The sequence below is a fragment of the Plecotus auritus genome (genome assembly GCF_963455305.1).
Source record: "Plecotus auritus genome assembly, chromosome: 5".
NCBI classification, from domain to species: domain Eukaryota; kingdom Metazoa; phylum Chordata; class Mammalia; order Chiroptera; family Vespertilionidae; genus Plecotus; species Plecotus auritus.
Window position 1 is genome coordinate 162,965,206 of NC_137776.1, and position 22,263 is coordinate 162,987,468.

A 22,263-nucleotide genomic window follows, 5' to 3' on the forward strand; every position below is an offset into this window, starting at 1 on the left:
AAATTCCTGGGGATTTTTTCTATTACTTTATAGAGTGGATGGTGTGGATGACTTACAAACCCAGTCACAAGGCAAGATAGAGAAGTTTTATTAAAATTATCCCAAAAGAAAAATACCCTATCAATAAATACAAAAATTTCTGAGTTCAGGCCATCCTTAATGGTAGGGTTTTAAAATATATATGTAAAGGAAAAAATACAGGTATCATCTCCAAGACCAGAATGTTCTTTGAATTTTTTAAAAATCCCAAAATAGTTTATGGAAGAGACTAGTGAGGAAGAGAAAGTTGCTTGCAATATTAACAGAACCTTATAAATAATGGGCTAAAGACTACTGTATTTGAATACCCAATGCAATAAAATCTTAAGTAAAAATTATTTGCAGCAAGACCCATAAACTATGCTCAATAAGGGTTTGAGAAAATATGTAGTTAAAGGTGTTAATGGTTAAAAAAATCGGATTAGAATAAAAAAATATGTAACAGAGGGCAGAGGTAATCACACCTGTAAGTCTGAATCCCAGGTGGCCAAGGCTAAAGAAGAAATATTAAAAATGATGGAGTTCTCAATTATTACAAAGAAAATTCTGCTACCCTGGACCTTAATTCTCTCCACACTAGACATGAAAGAAATTTGGGGCATGTTTTTCATTTGAATTTATCATTGTGAACAATGTCTTCATAAGTGAAAGACAAGATCTTCAATGTTTTCAAAAGAGGTAAATATATTTTGTGTGTATAATTATCATATGGATCCTTGCATTATATTAAATTTTATTATAAGTTTATAAATTAGTAAACATTGTGGTATAGTGAGAAAATGGTAGCTTGGGGATCATATAAATAAGGGTTTAAATCATAATTGTAGTATTTGTCAACTATAAGGTATTTAAAATTGTACTTAACCTTTAAAAATCTCAAATTAGTTTCTTCATAGGTAAAATTTTAAGATAATATTTGGGCTACTTGTAAGGTTAAATAATAAAAATTATATGAAGTGCTTCATACCAGAACATCACATGTCAATTATTCTTCTCTTTGTGAGCTAAAATAGTACATCTTTCCTTGTGGCATATTAAATAAAGATTAGAGTTTTCAAAATCCATAAATTGAGAGTTGGAAAACCATTAATCTTTGTATAGTATCATCACTGGTCTTAATTGATCTTTTTAGAAAAGTTGGAGAGGATAACTGAGAATTAAGAGTGCAGATGGTATGTGTTTTTCATTGAAAAATCTTAGTACTTTTAAAACTAGATCTTAAGTAGCAAAGTCAATTTTAAAAAGTGAAATAAAAAACAAAGAAAGTTAGAGGCCCTTCTAGAAAGCTAGAGTTTGACTTCTGGCTTGGATGAAAAAAGGCCACAAATTTTTGTACGTCTATTATAACACTGAAACAGTGCCTGGATGAAGTCCCAGCATTAAACCACAGAATGATGATTTCTTAGAAAAGACTAGAGGTTGGGAGAGAGGGATTAGAAAATGGCTAGGATCCAGGCCAGTTCAGCCTTTACAAATAAGAATTTCATCTCTTAGGGACAATTCTTTTCTTGGAATCAATGGTCTGCAATCTCTTTTTATAACATATGATTAAGAGCTCAAGTTTTCTTGGTGTACCTCCTAAAAACAATAATCACTGTTACCTGGAGGATTTTGAGGGTAGGGATTATAACTGCACTAGGTCTATCAGAAACAGTACATTCCTATTAATAACTGGACACCAGTACAACTCAAGCTCACTGTATAGTCTCTAGACATCTAAGGCAATCAACATTTCTTATACTGTTCCAACATTTTGTCTGAGTTCATCTTCCTAACATAATTGGATACCTGCTTCAGTGTTTTTCTCTTTTTTATTATTTTTTTATTTTATGCACATCTATTTTAGAATTTGGATAATTCAGAAAAGCAGAAAAAATATCTCTAAGATAACCACTAATGTTTTGGATATTTCTTTCTAGTCTTTCTATTCTATCTAGGTTATCTTGGTTGAGGTTTGGGTTTTATAGACAATGCTGTAATTGTTATTTTGTTTCTTAATCATTTTAACATAATTTAAGCATCATTTTTGTATTTATACAAATTCCTCACAAATGTTATATTAATAGGTGTATAATGATCCATCAAATAAATGTATTAAGATTATCTAACAATTACTTTAGCATTAACCAAGAATAAAAACTGTTTAACAAAAATAATATCTAATAATGGCAAAGAACTAGAAAAAAATATCTAATATACAAATCTCATGGAAAGTAACTTATTAGAAACTCAAAAATCTTAAAAATCTTCACTCCCTTGTTCCCAGAAATCCATTTTAAGGAAGTATACGTAAGTGGAGAAAATATTTCAGACAATGATACTCAACAGAGTGTTTGTCGATTGCTTCTTAAAAGTTACATTAGCATTAGAAGAGTAATGAAAATAACTTCCTTTATACTGTCCATTACCCCTTTCCCCCCACTTGAAAGCATTAAATCAGATCGGTGGTCTCTCTTATAAAGATTTGCAAGTGATTTTTTCCAGCAACTATCTCAGGGCTGTTAGAATAGCAAATGCACACCATAATTCTTTTCTGCAATTTCTAAATAGAAATCAATTTTTAGAACATGTTTCTAAAAAAAAAGAAGAGAGGGCATTTGATCTGATTCACATATTGTCTGAAAAATCTTCAGGACAGACCCAAAACAACTGATGTTCCTTCAAAGCCTCTACAAGAATTTTATTCCTAGATTCAGAATAGGTTGATATCTGCACATACAGGCAATCAAATTCCAATCTTTTTGCTTTATGTTGCACACTAAGTACTTGATAAAAACTGGTGATGAAGACAATGTTGATGATGAAGACAATAGTGGAATAATTAAAGTAACAGAGTAATGTAAATTTAGAAATGATGTTAGGATTATGCAGTCCTATCCTCTCATTATAATGTTGAAGAAAATAGGATTTTAATTTGCAAAACAATTTCTACTAGCTTTACAGATAGCTTTTCAATGTATTTTTTACTCAATCAAAGTTGCCACTCTATTACAAAATATTAGTATATTACATTAGAGTTTATGGTGTGATAGTTTGCTATGCTTAACAATTGTTGGGTTTTCTTTTTTTTCTCATTGACTAGAAATATTACATTTTTATAATTTTTTGCAGTACATAGTTATATGATTGTGATCTGGTTATTGGAAGCTGAACAAAAAATTAAAGCAAACTGAACTATATGCTGGCCTACCCAACCCTTCCTACCCTCTTTGTAAGGTGTGCTTACAAAGTAGGGTGCAGCTTGATTTGGATGAGAGGTCTCATTTCCATAGCCACCATGTACATAGACATTCTATTATGCTGATTAATATGTCTCACCATTATTAGCTGGAGTTTTTATGGAAAGTAGCATAACATGTTGGAAATTTACTATACCAGAAACACAGCCATTGTCTGAAAACACTACGTGGGAACTAATCCATTGGATCAATTTTTTCCCCCTCTAGAGATATTTTTAAAGCGATGCAAAATACCTTGAGGATGAAGAGATGTCTTCAAAATTATGTTCTTTAATTTATTTGCTATAAAGAAGGTCTTCTACTAATATCTACTTTTTCATTTTTTCAAATTAAAGACATTTGTTCCATGCTTTATGGTACACAACTCAGGTGCTTGAGCTAACCTCGAATTCCTGTTTTGAAAAAATATTGATCCTAATTACAAATTCAACACATGGAAGAGTAATGACTTTTATATGGGCAGAAATAAAAAAAAATGTATGCAATTTGATTGACTGTATATCTAAGATCTAAAGAACACAAAATTTATTGCTACATGCTTACACAGAAGTCTCACATCCAACTCTCCCAAAGTGTTCAGTTTTGCACTGTCTACTATTCAGCTCTACAAACAATTAAAGCACCAATGGCACACTGCAAAGGTTGTGGAGAGAGATGGTCTAAAAGGCCTTACCATTCAAGTGAGTTCTGCAGAGAATCAGCATTAGCAGCATCTGGGAACGTGTTAATAAATGCAGATCTTAGAAGCCATGTCAGGCCCACTGGTTCAGAATCTTTTACCAGGATTCTCTATGTGATTCACCTGCACTCTGACAGTTGGCAGCACTCCACTAGACAGGTAGCTCTCTTCCTCAGTTGCACATTAGAACCATCTGGAGCGTACTCCTTAAAACTATGCCTGATTCTCACTCCTTAGACAACTTGCATAATTTGGGGACAGCAATAAGCAAGTAGTTAAAAAGGGGGAGGGGAGCGAGGTAAAGTAAGAAAATGTAAATTTGAATAAAATGTATGTCTTTATATACATTTCATTTACTATGTTTTTATATATATTTTGCCTCTATGAATTTTATTTTTCTTAGAGAATTAGAGTAATGATAAAATAAGTATAATGTATGAACATATTTGTAAATTATAAAACCCTAAACTAATTGTATTGTCAGTGATTGACATGGTATAAAATCAAATAAATAGATATTTTTAACAGGTTAGCATGCTCTTTCCAAAATACTAATATTCAAAATGGGGCCTGTGGGTCCCCTGAATCAGAGATTACAGATGTTTATTCAAAATTCAACTAGTTCTTCCCTACCTCATAACTTGTGCATTACACTCTCAGGAATAGACTCCAGAAACCTGTATTTTTAATAAGCTATCAATGTAATTATTTCATGTCTTCAATCCCCTGCCTTATAAGCTAGAAGAGGAACTGGAAAAGCTAAACTCATAGCTGTTACCCCTGTTCCAGCTAGTGCTGATACTTGTTGCCCCTCCTACAATGATCTCTTCCTTCATATGTTAATACAGTACAGACTCATTAGATTAACTTGTAGTTTTCTCTAGATTACTCCAGGTATAAAACAGTGAAATGGAATTGACCAACTGGACAGAGATCGAGTTCATTCTGCAGGGACTTTCTGAGTACCCAAGAGTTGAAAAACTCCTTTTTGTGACCTGCTTGGTGATGTACCTGGTGATCCTCCTGGGGAACGGCACCTTGGTCATCCTAACTCTCCTGGATTCCCGCCTCCACACGCCCATGTACTTCTTCCTTGCTAATCTCTCTTTCCTAGACATTTGGTATACATCCTCCTTTATCCCCTCAATGTTGATACACTTCCTATCAAAGAAAAAAACCATCTCCTTCACTAGATGTGTTGTGCAGATGTCTGTCTCCTATAGTTTGGGGTCCACAGAGTGTGTGCTCCTAGCAGTGATGGCATACGATCGGTTTGTGGCCGTTTGCAACCCTCTGAGATACCCCATCATCATGAGCAAGGCTCTTTGTATTCAGATGGCTGCTCTCGCCTGGGGATTGGGCTTTTTCAACTCACTGACAGAAACTATTCTTGCAATACAGTTGCCCTTTTGTGGAAAAAATGTCATTAATCATTTTGCTTGTGAAATATTGGCCTTTGTTAAGCTGGCTTGCACAGATATTTCCTTGAATGAGATTGCTATAATGTTGGGTAATGTAATATTTTTGTTTACTCCGTTACTGTTGATTTGTATCTCCTACATTTTCATCCTTTCTACTGTACTAAGAATCAATTCAGCAGAAGGAAGAAAAAAGGCCTTTTCCACCTGCTCAGCCCACATAACAGTGGTGACTGTGTTTTATGGGACAATCCTTTTCATGTATATGAAGCCAAAGTCCAAAGGTTCTGCTTTTAACAAATTAATTGCCCTGTTCTATGGAGTAGTAACACCCATGCTCAATCCTATCATCTACAGCCTGAGAAATACAGAGGTGCATGGAGCTCTGAGAAAATTGGTGAGTAGACACTGGTTCTGGAGGAAAGGATGAGAAACTCACATCTTTGAATTCATGCACAAAACAAGCTAATAGATTGGAGGCAAAGGTTTTTACACAAAAGCAACAAAAGAAATAAAAGTTAAATGTAGAGTCACAGAATTTGGAAATAAATTTCAAAATAATAATCTCCCTTCATCTTTTTATGAAAATGTTGGAAATAAATTGCAAAATAATAATCTACCTTCATCTTTTTATGAAAATGACAAAAATGTAGGGACAACTGGTCTAAGAAGTAAGATTAAACTTTTAAAAATAAGGAAAAAATGAACTTGAGCTTTTCTAAGAAAATCCAGTACATATATCTACTTAATAAGTAAAACACATATTTTTCATTCCCCTTTTTGAAAGAACTATTTGAGTTCATATTTTTCTGTTTGTAATTAGTTCCTGGTTTTGAATTTATTTTCTCACTTGATTGTCACAAACAACCTCATGATACAGGCATTGCTGTATCCATCTTCCAAATGAAGTAACCAAAGCACAGAGAGGTCAAAATCAGTTTTCCAAGGTCACACTTCTAGGAAGTAAAAAAGTCAGCATTCAAACCTGAGTTCTTCAGTTGTAAAGTCCATGGTTTTCCATTATACCATATCACTACTCCTGCTGCAGTAGTTACTAGATTGACAGGCATTAACATGTAAATGAGAAAGAGATTTTTTTTCTACAATTTTTTACTTTGTTAGCAGGAATATGTAGATAATTAGAATAATATGCTTTGTGATTTTAATTGAGAATCAGGTTATCATATATCTTATTATACTAATGAGGATTCAGTGGAAAGGATGATACACAGGATTTTTTGAATTAAAACCCATTCCCATTTGAACATTGCTCTTTACTTTGTTCACAAGCCTTTTTATTTGTCATGATACTCCTGTTACTTCTTCAGTTCAGAGGAAGTCTATGTGTTAACATTAAAAGGCATTTTTTAATATGGAATATACCATTAACCTTGACTCCAATATCACTTTTCCACTGTATTTTAAAAGTAATGCTAGCATTACAAATGAAAATTAATTTTATAAAGTAAAAATTTTCTAGATGTAATTTACTTATAGGATATTTTTCCTTACATGATATTACCCTACTATCCCCTTTTTTTGATTAATGGAGGCTTTTGTAAATTTTATAATGCAGTCTTAATAACTTTAAATTTTAATTTTTTGCACAAAAAATATGACTGCTTTAGGTTCATTGCATGTTCAGGAATTTTACCATGAGATGAACTACCATCGTTTGGGCAAAAATAAAAATGATCCCAAATCAATTATATAGAAAAGATTCCTTTATTAACTTTTGGTCGAGAATATGTTTGTATATTTTCAGAAAACAACTCCAAGACCATGTGGATTTCTGCAACAGAGAGGATTTGACAGGTCTGCTCCAACCACGAAGACAAGAGGAGAAACAGTCCAGAGATGGAAGACGCTGATGATGCTTTGCCACGCTAGCAGTCAGCAGCTGTGCATCGCAGCAGGTTGCCTAGGACCAAACCAAAGAGGGTCGGACCTGCATTGCCACCATGTGCCCACCATCCAGATATCATTGCTGACATGTACACATAAGGAACTGTTTGACATTGAAACGGGGACTCAGAACTGTTGGACATTGAAATTGGGATTCAAACATTTTTTTGTTATTATATGTTTATTTCTAGTCTGCAGAGGCAAGATTTTTTAAAGGAATGAAATGGGGAAAAAAATAGATACAGAGGCAAAGAAGCATTGAACAGACTGTCAAACTGCAGCGGGAAGGCAGGGGAGGTTAGGCGGTGGCGGGGGGGGGGTGGGTGGGGATGGCTGAAGAGATCAACCGAAGGATTTGTACGCATGCATATAAGCATAACCAATGGATACAAGACACTGGGCGGGGGCAGGTAAAGGCATGTACTGGGGGTTAGGGGAGGCTAGGGGCAAGGTCAATGGGGAAAAAAAAAGGAGACATATGTACTACTATTTGTAATACTTCAAACAATAAAAAAAAGTAATGCTAACCCCATCTTGCTATTTAATGTATTAAAATAAAAATTATTAAATATAAAAAATCTAGTCATAAGATGGTCTTCTTGACATTTTGGAAGATTGAGTTCGCAGTTCCTTAAGAATGAACCTGAGACACCGTGGGCAGAAAAGGTGCCCGCAGCTTCGGCCTCGCTTCCCTTTGTCAAAACCACCCCAGCTCCTGCAACACCAATGCCCAGCACACCACGGTCTGTGGGATACAATCCATACAGTCATCTCGCCTACAACAACTACAGGCTGGGAGGGAACCCGGGCACCAACAGCCACGTGGCATCTTCTGGCATTACAATTCCAAAACCCCCAAGCCATCAGATAAGCTGCTGATGCCCTACATGAGGTATAGCAGAAAGGTCTGGGACCAAGTAAAGGCTTCCAACCCTGACCTAAAGCTGTGGGAGATTGGCAAGATTATTGGTAGCATGTGGTGAGATCTCACTGGTGAAGAAAAACAAGAATATTTAAATGAATATGAAGCAGAAAAGATAGAATACAATGAATCTATGAAGGCCGACCATAATTCCCCCGCATATCTTGCTTACACAAGTACAAAAAGTCATGCAGAAGCCTCTTTAAAGGAAGAAAGGTGACAGAGGCCGTCTCACATGGAGAAAGGAGAACCTTACGTGAGCACTCAGCCTGCTAAAGATCAGATGATTATGATGATGTCTTTTCAATGAAGCATACAGCCACCGCTCGTTTCCAGAGAAACCACCGCCTCATCAGTGAAATCCTTAGTGAAAGTGTGGTGCCAGATGTTCGGTTGGTTGTCACAACAGCTAGAATGCAGGTCCTCAAACAACAGGCCCAGTCCTTTATGGTTCACCAGCGAAAACTAGAAGCTGAACTTCTTCAAAGAGAGGAGCGACACCAGGAAAAGAAGAGGAAATTCCAAGAGAGCACAGATTCATTTAGCAATGAACTTAAAATGTTGTGTGGTTTAAAAATAGAAGTGGATATAGAAAAAAACTGCAGCTGAAATTGCACAGGCAGAGGAACAGGCTCGCAAAAAGGCAGAAGGAAAGGGAGAAGGGGGCAGCAGAGCAAGCTAAACACAGTCAGAGCAGTATTGTTCCTGAGGAAGAACAAGCAGCTAATAAGACCGAAGAAAAGAAAGAAGACGAGAACATTCCAATGGATATAAAGGAGACACATCTTGAAGAAACAACAGAGAGTCAGCAGACTGGGGAAGAAGGCACGTCTACTCCTGAGGACAAGGAGAGTGAACGGGAGCGGGGTGGACAGTATGACCGAGGAAGGAACCAGTGATAGTAACACTGGCTTGGAGAACAACCGTGCAACAGTGGAGGAGCCACCACCAGATCCCATACCAGAAGATGAGAAAAAAGAACAAATGTTGCCTTGTTTTATGTATTCTAAATCCTTTGGTAAATGAAAAAAATGTTTTTTTTTTAGTTTAAGAAAAAATAGTCACAGGCAATAAAAGAATGAGAGATCCATGGCGATGTAGTGTGTGTGCTACTGAAGTTAATTCAAATCAGGCAGAGTAAACCACATGACTAATGCCTGTGATCCTGTCAGAAGCCTTAAGAGGTCTTCACAAGTGAAGGCATCCTCATATGCTTATAGATATTTGGTGAAGTCAGTTTCAGGAAAGTACCCACTTGGAGATAGTAAACCCAAGGCCAAATAACAGAGAACGTTAAAAGGGATGCAAGCCTTATTTAGGAAGGCTCCTAATAGAAACAGAGGTTTGTGAGTTCCATAGATCATATCCACCCTGCCCTTATGCAGGCAGTAAGGTGAAATCTCTGAGGTAGAATAACTGAATATGACTAGATGGAATTAATAAGCTTTAAGTCATATCACTGTGTTTGCTGTTGCTTACATTTACTGCCACTCTCCTTTCTGTCAGCTCCACTCTCTCACCCTTCTATTAAGGATTATCATTGGATAATGATTGGTCAGTCCACTGACCCCAATCTATCTACCTGTCTTGAAGTTGTCATCCTTTAGAGAGACTACATCAGCCTTGGGCAAACTACGGCCTGCGGGCCGGATCCGGCTGTTCTATCCGGTTCTCTTGCTCTCCCCTCCGCTCCTTTACTTTGAATTTATATTAGTTCACACAAACACTCCATCCATGCTTTTGTTCCGGCCCTCCGGTCCAGTTTAAGAACCCATTGTGGCCCTCGAGTCAAAAAGTTTGCCCACCCCTGGACTAGATAAACCTTTGATATGATTTTTTCACATGTCGTAAAGTTAATCCCAGAACATTTCCCATCCTTTTCTTCTACACCAATGGGCAGCCCTCAACCTGGATCTAAACCATCACAACAATCCTACTGACACTGGTGACAACTCCATGATAAAGAGCAAATAAGTTTCGCAAATTAACCTCGCATTTAGTCATCTGGTCCAGAGGGGATCTACGATACTATGAAAGCTGCTGAGTGTACATTTTTTAAAGCCCTTGAATACTGTGGTATATATAATAAGATATATTCATATACTTCAATAGTTTACACCAATTTAGTGAGTTTGGGGTATTGTAAATTCTCTAACATAGATACCATGTCTTTTCTAAGTACTAATGGGTTTACTTATACCTGTGGATTTAAGGAACCAGGTGTCAGGAAAAAGCACACACAAAAGAGTGCTAGTAGTTTCACTGAAATACCCTATAGCTTCTTGGAATTCACAAAATAATGTCAGCACTCTAAGATCAACATACCACTAAACTCTCTATTTTTCTTCCAGACTGGCACTCCTCTATCCCACTTCAAGATACATTTGTGCATACCTTTTACATTTGTACACAGACATTCACATCACACACACCTGTCTGCATGAACAAACATACCTACACATGTAAAACACAGCCACACATTTATAGAATGTGAAATTATTTCCATTAAATTTAGCTATGCTGAAAAAAATAGGTTGTATTCGTTTGCTAACTGCCATAACAAAATACCAGAGATTTGGTGTCTTTAACAACAGAAATTTATTTGCTCATAGTTCTGGAGGCCAGAAGTCCAAGTAGGGTGTTGGCAGGTTTTATTTCTCCTGAGGTCTCTCCTTGGCTTGCAGATAGCCACCTTCTCCTATGCCCTTTCCTCTGTGTATGAGCACCCCTGGTGTATCAATGTGCGCCTACATTTCTTCTTATAACAACACAACTCAGGTTGTAGGAGGGCCAAAACTAACAGCCTCATTTTAACTTAATCACCTCTTTAAAGAGCATATCTCCAAATGCAGATACATTCTGTGGCACTTGGAGGTTAGAGATTCAACATGAGAGTTTTAGAGGAAAACAATTCAGCCTAAAATAGAGGTTAATCATAAATTAGCTTTTAAAATCTACAAGAGTTATTATATTTGTATGTTACATGTACATAATTTTGAATACTCAGTATAATAACTTTTAATGTTTATTTCAAAGTTATATTTATACTCTATAACCCAGAACAAAAACTGAAAATTTTCATCGTAAGACTTATTTGTATAAGATTTCAGATATGTTTACTTAAAATATATCTATATTATCTTAGAGTCTCAGTGGTTGGTCAAGAAGGAGACTTGGGAAATCACATATCTAATTTAAAATGAGAGCCTTTCCCCATTATCCCAATGTTCTGGTGTGTACTGACCACTAAATATCCCTTAATGTTTATCGATATTATTTGTTACTATGGATTATAAAAGCACAAAGAGAGTACCTAATTAGCAATTTTCTCACAGCCACTTTTACCTCTTTGTTTCGTAAACTATAAATGATAGGATTCAACATGGGAGTTAATCCAGCATATACCAAAGCCATAAATTTATTGATTTCTTGTGAATCTACAGCTGAGGGCTTCAGGTACATGGAGAGAGCTGTCCCATAGAACAAAACCACCACAGTTAGGTGGGCTGCACATGTTGAAAAAGCTTTGCTTCGACCATCCATTGAGGTGATTCTTAGGATGCTGGAGAGAATAAATGCATAAGATATACAAATGAGAAGCATCGGCATAGGAAGAAGAAGTACACTGATCACCAGCATGATTAACTGCACTTTGGAAGTGTCCACACAAACCAGTTTCAGGACAGCCAGAATTTCACAAGTGAAATGATCGATGATGTTCTTTCCACAGAGAGACTGATGCAGCACAGACACAGTTTCCACTAGGGAGGTGAGGCAGCCTGCCACCCAGGAGCCAGCTGCAATCTGCACACAGACCCTCTTGTTCATGACGATGGGGTATCTCAAGGGGTTGCAGATGGCCACATAGCGGTCATAGGCCATCATGGACAGGAGCACACACTCAGTGGAGCCCATGGCAAGAGAGATGTACATCTGAGTGGCACATCCTGAGAAGGAGATGGTGTTCTTCCCTGAAACAAAGTTTGCCAGCATTGGAGCAAGAGCAGAAGAAGTGTACCAGATGTCCAGAAAGGAGAGATTGCCGAGGAAGAAGTACATGGGGGTGTGGAGGCGGGAATCCAGGATGGTGACGGAGATCAGAACAATATTACCCAACAAAGTGACCAGGTACATCAGCAAACACAGCACAATTATGATGATTTCAACTTTGGGGTAGTGAGTAAATCCCAGAAAAATAAAATTTGAAATGACTGTTAAGTTTGTCTTGACCATTTTATTCCTTCTTGTTCATCTGTCATAGTGAATAAAAGTATACATTGTATATACTTAAAATTTTAAACTCTACCAACTTTTAAGGGGTTTTTGTTAGGAGTACTTCAAGAGAATCATGATCCTGGCAATACCTATTTATTTATTCATTCATTCAACATGTACTGCACACCTTATAAGTCACTGAAGATCTAAAGCTCCTCCCAGGCAACTCCCAATAAAATATAAAACACACTCAAGTAAATAATGAAATGACATAAATATGCTCCAGGGTACCAGGCAAACATGAAGTAAGAATCATAATTCTATGTTGGGAGTGCTCAGTGAGACAGTTTGAGAATTAGTTTAATAAGGTGTATTGAACCTACTCAAGATAAGGATCAGGGGAGATTTCTGGGCAAATAAAAATATTTTATAAAAGCTGCAACAAGAAAATATTTGGTTGCATTTCATAAAGCTGCAAATTGTGTAATATATTGGATGGATATGCTACACACTACAGAATATAAATAGAAGATAGACAAGCGTCCACTCACTATAATACTGATTTCTCTCTTCAAGAAGGCATTTTTGTGTATGGAATAATCATGAACCTGTACTTTCTTAGAAAGAAAATAATTTTACCCAACAAGTAAGTATTTTATAATGCAAATCAAATTACTTACAATATATTTCACAATTCATCACATATGGCAACATGCTTAAAAACTACTTTCCTATAAGATAAAGAGTTCAAATGAAAATAAACACAAACACACAAGCCTCACATGCTCATCATTGCCTACTTCTCCAACCTCATCTCCCAATACTCCATCTCCTTACTCTGCTCTGAGACAACAACCAGCTTACCATGCCATTTTATAATTTTATGGCTTTAATTTGCAGTTTGTTCACCTAGAGCAGTGGTCGGCAAACTGCAGCTTGCGAGCCACATGCGGCTCGCGAGCCGCGGTTTGCCGCTCTGTTGACTAATGAGCTTGCCGACCACTGGGATAGGGGCTTAATCACAAGGAACAACAACAGCCTTAATTATTGGAATCGAGAGTCTAGAGCAGTGGTCGGCAAACTCATTAGTCAACAGAGCGGCAAACCGCAGCTCGCGAGCTGCAGTTTGCCAGCCACTGGTCTAGAGTGTCCTTCTTTCCCAGCTCCAATCTTGTCTTTCTCGGATATTTTATCCAGACATTAAAACTATATGCCACTTTATTCTTTGTACATACTTATGTGTCACACTGAACCACAATCATATGTGCACAACCACTGGACTGTGAGTTTCTCAAGAGCTTGTTCCCCACAAAACTACCAAATAACTCACAGTTAAGGTTTTTAATAATACAATGCTACCTTGAACTTGGTAAGTTTTTAATACATGTTAAAATAAGTGGACACTCAGCATCCTCACCATCCTGACTGTGGATGGACACTCAGCACCCCCACAGAACATTTTCACTATAGTTCTATGTCAACATAAAAGCCTGAAGACTTCTCAACTTGTAATTTACTTTTGCAATAAATTATGTGCAACATTCAAAAAAGCTAGTTTCCTTAAGAAATAAAGATGAGCTCTTATCTTTAAATATTTGATGTACACTGTTTGTGGGGGGAGGGCGGAGGTAAAAACAATGACCACTTGTACTCGCAGAAGTAGAAATGTTTTCCAAACTATCATTTTCTGCAATGGAGCACATCTTCAGAGTGTGAGCTCTGGGCTCTCAGTCCAACCACGCTACTTACAGGTGTGCAAAATTAGGCAAATCACTTGATTTCTTTGAAACTTGGTTTTCTTTTCTTTCTTTTCTTTCTTTTTTTTTTTTAAAGACAGACCCACTGGATCATTTCCCCAGTGGATCTTGTCATGATGCTTTTTTAAATTTATTTTTTTATTTTATTGATTTCAGAGAGAATGGAGAAGGGAGAGAGAGATAGAAACATTAATGATGAGAGAGAATCATTGACTGGCTGTCTCCTGCATGCCCCCACACTGGGGATCAAGCCTGCAACCCAGGCCTGTGCCCTAACAGGGAATCAAACCGTGACCTCCTAGTTCACAGACCGATGCTCAACCACTGAGCAACAAAGGGTGGGTTAAACTTGGTTTTCTAATCTGTACAAGAAGGATGATCATTCCTCCCTTGTGCACATATCAGAGATCTAGATGAATTTCTTTTATATTCTCCCTCCACCACCCCTCCAATTCCATGGCTTCTCTAAAATTTCCAACAATCACAAGGGTCTATGATTTCATGGCCTCCCTGCCCTCCAGAACCATAATTGCCTCTATGCTGCTCCAGTGCTGGCCCACACTGACTCAGATAAAATAACTCTGCACCTCTTCATAACTCATGAAAATTTCAACCAACAATCCATAGGTGAATATGAACACTTTACTGATTCACCGGGAAGGTGAATGTTAGACATTTTTGGTCTCTAAAGTCGTTTTGGGCAGCACACACCCCTACTTCCACTGAAGGTTTCTCTATTGGTCTTTCCCCAGCCAGCATTCAGTCTTCTTGCTCCAGCTCTGGGTCCCGTCTTCCCTCTCCTTTCACTCTCTCCACCACTCTCCTGCCCTCCCTTTCAGAAACAAAACAATGAAGTCTTCTCTCATGCATATTGAGTCCCCACTCCTTCCCTTACCCTCACATGTTTGCCAGAGTCTAGATATTTTCTCTTTCTCTAAACATGATTTCTAATAAACATGAGTGCTAAAATAATTAAATGTTTTCCTGCCAACTCCCCTCTTTAAAATGTCAAAGCCAAAGTAGACTTGGCGAATTTATAATCCAACCCTCTCAATTTTTTGTTTGTTTGTTTGTTTTCCTTTTTTTGAATTTATTGGCATCACATTTTAAAGTTGACAGATGCTTGGAGGAGTTTAATGAAATGTTTAAGATAAATGAGAAAAACTAGGGCATAAAAATGCTAAAAATTCTATGCTACAGGGTGGGGCAAAAGTAGGCTTACAGTTGTTCATATGGAAAATAATACAATAATTAATAAAAATAATATAAGAATAAACTTTGTTTTGTGCACTCACAACTGTAAACCTACTTTTGTCCCTACACTGTATATTCATGATTCATTTCTTCAATTCAATATTTTCCTACTAATTAGTACTTCTTTTTAAAGTAAGTATCTCTATTCTGGTTTCCTGGCCTACCTGAGACTCATTAGCAAATTCTGTAAATACAAGAATACAAAAAATAGATGGATAATGTCAGTGCCCATTTACCTCAGCACTTGTGATGAACATCTTCCTTTGGTCAATGTATGCTTCACCATTTAGACTTAGTTATCTTCAGCACAGTCTCTTATGAATCTAATGCAGGGCTCCAAAGAGCAAAAGATTCTGAATGTTTTAAATTACACTAATACTTTACAAAAACTATATTCAAGTCAGCCGTGCATAGGTATTTTTATTCAAAATATTGCAGTGAGAAGCAATATGGATATTCATAGTTTGCAAAACTTCAACCCAAATCTTGCCTGATTCACAAAGTCTCAACATATATAGTTCATATTAATTAAAAATTTAAAAATAACTTCCTAAGAGAAGTCATGACATGAAGATTTGTTCTGCCAAAATCACCACCTATGATCGGCTCCAAAAAACTTCCAGTTACCCATGGAACTAATATTACTAATATCTCTTGTTGCTCTTAGGGACCTTCCAACTCCCTTAACAATTTAATATTGTGATTCAGAAACAAAGTTAAGAAACTTTCCAGTTCTCAAGGGTGTGATTCTCCAAGTTCAGAACCAAAATAAATTGGGCAACTTAAAAAAATTATTTTAACTCATTTGGCCCAGTAAAAGACCTGGTTCTTGAGCAGCATTTGAGTAAGCAGAACTAGAAGAGACTATTTGCCTATTCCACTCATTCTGTAGGTTGCCCTTGAATTATACAGCAAACATTGAAATTAACAGAACTGTAAAAATGCCTTCCCATGTGGCCTGTGAGCTTGTAAAGTTTATTTTCAGAAATCTCTCCAAATATCTGAGTTACCCAAGTAATAGAAGATACGACTTTCTACTGAGCTTTTAAATGGCTGCAAAGTGGAGAGAGAGCATTGATCAATCAGATAAGTTATTACTATCAAATGCTCCTTGAATAAACTAAGTTCCTAGTGCAATGTTTGTGATTCTTTACAAAGATCCTAATATATAAAAACCCTGGGTCATAAAACCAGTAATGACCAAAGCTCGACTAACCGGAAGTCAGTCCTGCAGTCAGCGCTGGGTTTCCGTGGCAACCCAGTGCTGACTGCTTCCACTGCAGGCACGGTACCCCGGCACTGACTGCAGAGGGGGCTGCGAATCAGGGTGAGAGAAAGGCCTGAAGAGAGAAGCAGGGACTGATCCATTGCCTCTGTGGCAGCTTTTGATCAGCACTTGCTTCTCTCTTTCTCTCCCAGTCTGGCCAGCAGCCATGCCTCCATTTCTCTCCAGGCCCCCACTGGGGCTGCTGATCAGCCCTGCCTTTCTGATCAGGCCCCACTGATAGGCCCAGAGATGCTGACTGGTATAGAAACCAACCAATCAGAACTAAATGTGGGTGCTGTGAAGAACCAATGGCTGCCTAGGAGGCGGAGCTTCTGAATGGCATAGAAACTGATCAATCAGAACCAAATCTGGGTGCTGTGAGGAGCCAATGGCTGCCTAGCAGACGGAGCTTTTGACGCTAGCTTTGAAACTGACCAATTAGAACCAAATCTTGGTGCTGTGGGGAGCCAATGGCTGCCTAGGAGGCAGAGCTTTTGACGCCGACTAGCATAGAAACTGAACAATTAGAACCAAATTGGCCAGCAGAGGAGGGCAGTTGGGGGCAACCAGGCTGGGAGGGGAGGGCCATTGGGGGTGAGATCAGGCTGGCAGGGGAGGGCAGTTAGGGGTGATCAGGCTGGCAGGAAGATGCAGTTAGGGGCAATCAGGCAGGCAAGCAGGTAAGCAGTTAGGAGCCAGTGGTCCCAGATTGCAAGAGGGATGTCCAACTGCCGGTTTAGGCCCAATCCCACAGGGACATCAGTTGGACATCCCCGAAGGGGTCACCAATTGGAGAGGGTGCAGGATGGGCTGAGGGAACCCCCTCCTCTGTGCATGAATTTCGTGCACCAGGCCTCTCATTATATAATAATACCTGATGGTGCAATTCATTAGAATGAGTATTGGACTTAAAGTAAAAGGGTTATGGATTGAGCCCTGGCCTGTGTGGCTCAGTTTGTTGGAGCATCATCCCATGCATGGAAGGTCTTGAGTTTGATTCCCTGTCAGGGAACATACCTATGTTTCAGTTTTGATCCCCAGTTCGTGTGCATACAGCAGGCAACCAATCAAAGTATATCTCTCATATCAATGTCTTTCTATCTCTGTCTCTCTCTCTCTCTCTCTCTCTCTCTCCTCTCTCTCTCTCTCTCATCCTCCCTCTCTAAAATCAATAAATGTTTTTAAAGTTATGGATCGAACCTTAGCTCAACTACAATTACCTAAGTGATCTTGTACAGTTGTGGTACATTAATTGCATTAATGACCCTGGTTATTTGCTTCTTCTTAGGTCCACCTAGGCTCTTGACCTGGTTTGGTCATATAATGTAAGTAGAAACTTGTAAAGCACTTGCACAATTAAGTTAGCCCTCTCCCTTCCATCTTTGCTATGTCATGAGAATATGTCCAAGTTAGCCAACTGGAGGAACTGGGTCACCCTAGGTGAACCAGCTTTCAATCAATCCTCAACAAATTAGTGAGTCCCAAAATAAGCCAACACACAGTTGATTTGAGATACAAAGATAATCTGGCAAAAATCACCTGGCTCTAACTCAGATAAACTATTATCTCATATAATTTAATAAATGTTTATTTTGGTATGCCACTAAAATTTTATGATTATTATGTTGCATCATTGTATAAATGTAACATTGACATAACAATAGATACTTACATTACTTATCCAACATTGACTCACTTGGGCCTTTAACCTTCTTAAAAGAATCACAATTTTATTCATTTTTCTATCCTAGTTTTTATCCATAGAATGTCCTAATTAGTTCAAGTCCCCTACCTTACTTTCTAGAAGCCTTACATTTTTACATTTGATAAAGATATATATAATCCATCTGGAATTAATTTTTTTGTGGTATGAGAAAAAAGTCAAGATTTATTTTTTACTATATGAATACTATTTGCCTCAACATGATGTACTAAAAAGAGCCCTTCACCACTGCACTACAGTGTTACTTTTCACATAAATTAATTGACCATTTTTCTATGGTTCTGTTTTGGGCCTCTTGTTCTGTTCTGATGATCTATTTTTTATTGCCTTTATTAGTGTTACATTAGCTAATAAAATTATATAGGTTTCAGGTATACAATTCTACATCATCTATATATTGTATTGTGTGTTTACCGCCCTAAGTCAAGTCCCCTTCAATCACCATTTATTCCCCCTTTACTCTCTTCTATTTCCCCCCAATGCCCCTTCCCTCAGATAAGCACCATATTATTGTGTGCCGATGAGTCTTTTTTTTTTCTTTGCTTAAACCTTTCACCCTTCTCACCCAACCCCCAGCTCCCTCCCCACTGTATTCATGAGTCTGTCTCCACTTTTTTAGTTTATATTGTTCATTAAATCCCACATATAAGTGAAATAATATGGCACTTGTCTTTCTCTGACTAGCTTATTTCACTTAGTGTAATACTTTCCAGGCCCAGCCATGCTTTTGCAAAAGGTAAGATTTCCTTCTTTTTTTTATGGCTGAACCATATTCCATTATGCTTGGTTACATGAAACAGATTGACAAATATTAGAAGGTAGGGAGGTGGGGGACAGGACTGTATAAAAGAAGGTGAAGGGATTAGCCAAAGAACATATATGCATAGCCATGGACACAGACAAAGTATGGTAAAGGCTTGAGGGCGGGGACTGGGTACAGGTGGGCAAAGGGGGTAAATGGGGGACATCTATAATCATGTTAACAATTAAAAAATCAAGCGTAAAAACCATCTTAAATCTAATAACAAGGTAGATTAATAACAAATTCCTCTTGGATCAGCAACATACTTCATGGATAAAGAGCCACTGAGACAGAGGAAAAATTTTAGCTCTATATTATCAGTGAATATTTGACTCAGACATTATTTACATTTAATTTTCAAACAGCTTTAAAAATCAGCTATTTGGTTCCAAATCCAAAGCAGTTAGATACCATGATCAGAAGGTCTTTGGAAAGAAGACTACCACAGATATACTGAAAGCAGAAAAGAATAATAATTTAATGCTTCATAGTTAAAGATGAACAAAAAGTTATAAAAATAGCAGTATTTTAGAACTAAAACATTTAATAGGTTACAGCTACCTAGACAGAAGACAATCATCATTACATATTTGAATAGACTCCAAATAAATTTTTTCAGTAACTACAGTATGAAAATTTCTAATTTTAGCTGAGTTTTAAAAATCTGAAACCAGGTTTCATTCTTTGTTGTAAAGAAAATAAGGAAATGTGAAATTGACTTTGGAAATAATTGTATCAAAAATATTTTTAAGGTCTTAACACTTAGTATAACATTTTTTGCCTAGAAATTTCTCTTCCTATTACACTATCCCTCTTCTTGCCCTCACAATCAAGCTCATTATTAACAACAACAACAAACTACAATCACTGACTCCACTGCCAAAATACTGAGGTTTACTTGCTTTCATTATACACCACACCAAGAAAGAATATTTTAAAGCTTGAAAGCACTGAGAGATAAATTTGACACAGCAGCAAGAACCTATCTTTTGACTCTTTGATTTCCTCGTTGTGATTATAAAAAATACCTATCCATTCCCCATTTACTTGTTAAAAACTTTTCTTCTAAGTAGATGTTTTACTGCTTCCTTCACATCCTTGTTTCTGAGACTATAGATTAAAGGATTCATCATGGGAGTCATCACTCCATAAAACATGGATATAAGTTTGTCAGTAGCATCCAAGTCATCTGAATTGAGTGTCTCTTTAGACTTGGGCTTCATGTACATGAAGAGAATGGTTCCATAGAATATTATCACCACAGTCAGGTGGGCTGAGCAAGTAGAGAAGGCTTTGCTTCTCCCGTCAGAAGTGTGGATCTTGAGGATGCTGGAGATGATTAATGAGTAAGAGATGACAATCAAGAGCAGGGGCATCAATGTGAACAATGTCGTGGCCACAAGCATGATGAACTCATTGTCTGAGATGTCAGCACAGGCCATCTTCATGACAGCCAGAATTTCACAGGAGAAATGATTGATGACATTATTCCTACAAAACGTCAATTGTACCACAAGTGTAGTTTGTACTGCAGAGTTGATAACCCCTGCAAACCAAGACCCAGCTGCCATGAGCACATAGGATATCTTACCCATGACAACAGGATATCTCAGAGGGTTGCAGATAGCCACATAGCGGTCAAAAGACATCATGCCCAAGAGCACACACTCTGTTGTCCCCATGGCCAAGCCAAGGAACATTTGCACCGCACAGCCAGAAAAGGAGATGGTCTTTCTTTCTGAGAGGAAGTTCACCAGTGTGGAAGGAATGGAGGTGGTAGTGTAGCAAATGTCCAAGAAGGAGAGGTTCCCCAGGAAGAAGTACATAGGGGTGTGAAGGTGGGAGTCCAAGATGCTAATTAAAATAAGGGTGCCATTGCCCAGAAGGATGACCACATACATTATTAAGATTAGCACAAAAAAGAGTCGCTCAAGCCTTGGGTAACCAGAAAGCCCCTTTAAAAAGAATTCTATCAGAATGGTTTGGTTTTCCCATTCCATTTCACTTTTTTTCTCTTTTACCTGTAAAAATTCAAATAAGTTTTTAAAAAATAGTAATTTATTTACTATGGTAACTCCAAGTTCACCAATGCATAAATATAAAAGTCTTCCATGAACCCAATAAGAAGGAAGAAAGAAATCAGGGAAGGGGAAGAAGAGAAAAAAGGAAAGGGAATGAAGAAATAAACAATTTAGAAAGAGAAGTATGAGGCAGAAGCTATTGTATCAATTACTCTTTCTGTTCCAGCAACTTCATACATTTCCTCATTTAAACGCCACAATAATTATCATTTTAAAGATAAGAAATATATTTAAGCTAAACCAAGAGAGTTTATTTTGGCCTGCAGTCATATATTTAAAATTAACATATAGCAAAGACCAGACTCAAGCTCAAGCTTGCTTGTCTTCCATAATTTATCTGGTATTTTAATAAGCTATAAAAGCAATATGGAATGCATTATATCAGAGATTGGGTTAACTTGGAAAGGCAATCTAGGTCCTGGGTCAGGGAAACTCAACAGTAACCCACTGCATAATAAAACACTAAGATAAGTATATCAATCTAATGGGAGAATGGTTAGCAATAAACCCAAGCAATGTTTATTTACTGCCTGATTGCCCAAAAAACAGGTGCAATTTATGTAAAGCCCAATAATACGAAGTATTTTTGTTACAACGTAAATATACTTTTTTGGTGAAATATAATTTTTAAATTTGTATTTTCTAAATAATTGGACAATAAAATTGATTTTTGTCTATTTCAGTATTCTGTTCTATGAATTTTAAAACATGTATAGATTCATGTAATTATCACTACAATCAGGACATGAAACTCTATCCTCATCAACACTTGGTATTGTCAGTATTTTTATTTCTTACACATCCTAATATGTATGCAGTGATATTTCATCATAATTTTAGTTTGCATTTCCCTAATGACTAATTTTTTGTGGAATTTTTCCCATCTTTATTTTCTCTATATGTATTTATCTATATGTCCTTCATGTATTTTGATCATTTTTAATTGGGTTGTTTGTTTTCTT

The 22,263-nt window shown here is 37.2% G+C and overlaps 3 protein-coding genes across 3 annotated transcripts in view; 1 reads left to right on the plus strand and 2 right to left on the minus strand.

Annotated features, from left to right (window-relative positions):
- Positions 1–12,480, minus strand: part of LOC308248355 (uncharacterized protein) — a gene marked incomplete at both ends in the record, with an annotated part of 37,084 nt that extends 24,604 nt beyond the window's left edge. Inside the window, 2 exon segments of the mRNA XM_080668317.1 lie at positions 11,516–12,450; positions 12,454–12,480. Coding sequence (XP_080524443.1) covers positions 11,516–12,450; positions 12,454–12,480 — 962 coding nt within the window.
- LOC308248022 (olfactory receptor 13D1-like) lies at positions 4,867–5,805 on the plus strand (the record flags this gene model as incomplete). The annotated part of the gene is made up of 1 exon (XM_080667937.1): positions 4,867–5,805. One exon carries the CDS (start codon positions 4,867–4,869, stop codon positions 5,803–5,805), a length of 939 nt encoding a protein of 312 aa, XP_080524063.1.
- A 7,783-nt stretch (positions 12,481–20,263) lies between the features above and the next one.
- On the minus strand, positions 20,264–21,220 carry LOC308248021 (olfactory receptor 13C9; the record flags this gene model as incomplete). Its single annotated transcript, XM_080667936.1, has 1 exon — positions 20,264–21,220. One exon carries the CDS (start codon positions 21,218–21,220, stop codon positions 20,264–20,266), a length of 957 nt encoding a protein of 318 aa, XP_080524062.1.
- Positions 21,221–22,263: the final 1,043 nt, after the last annotated feature.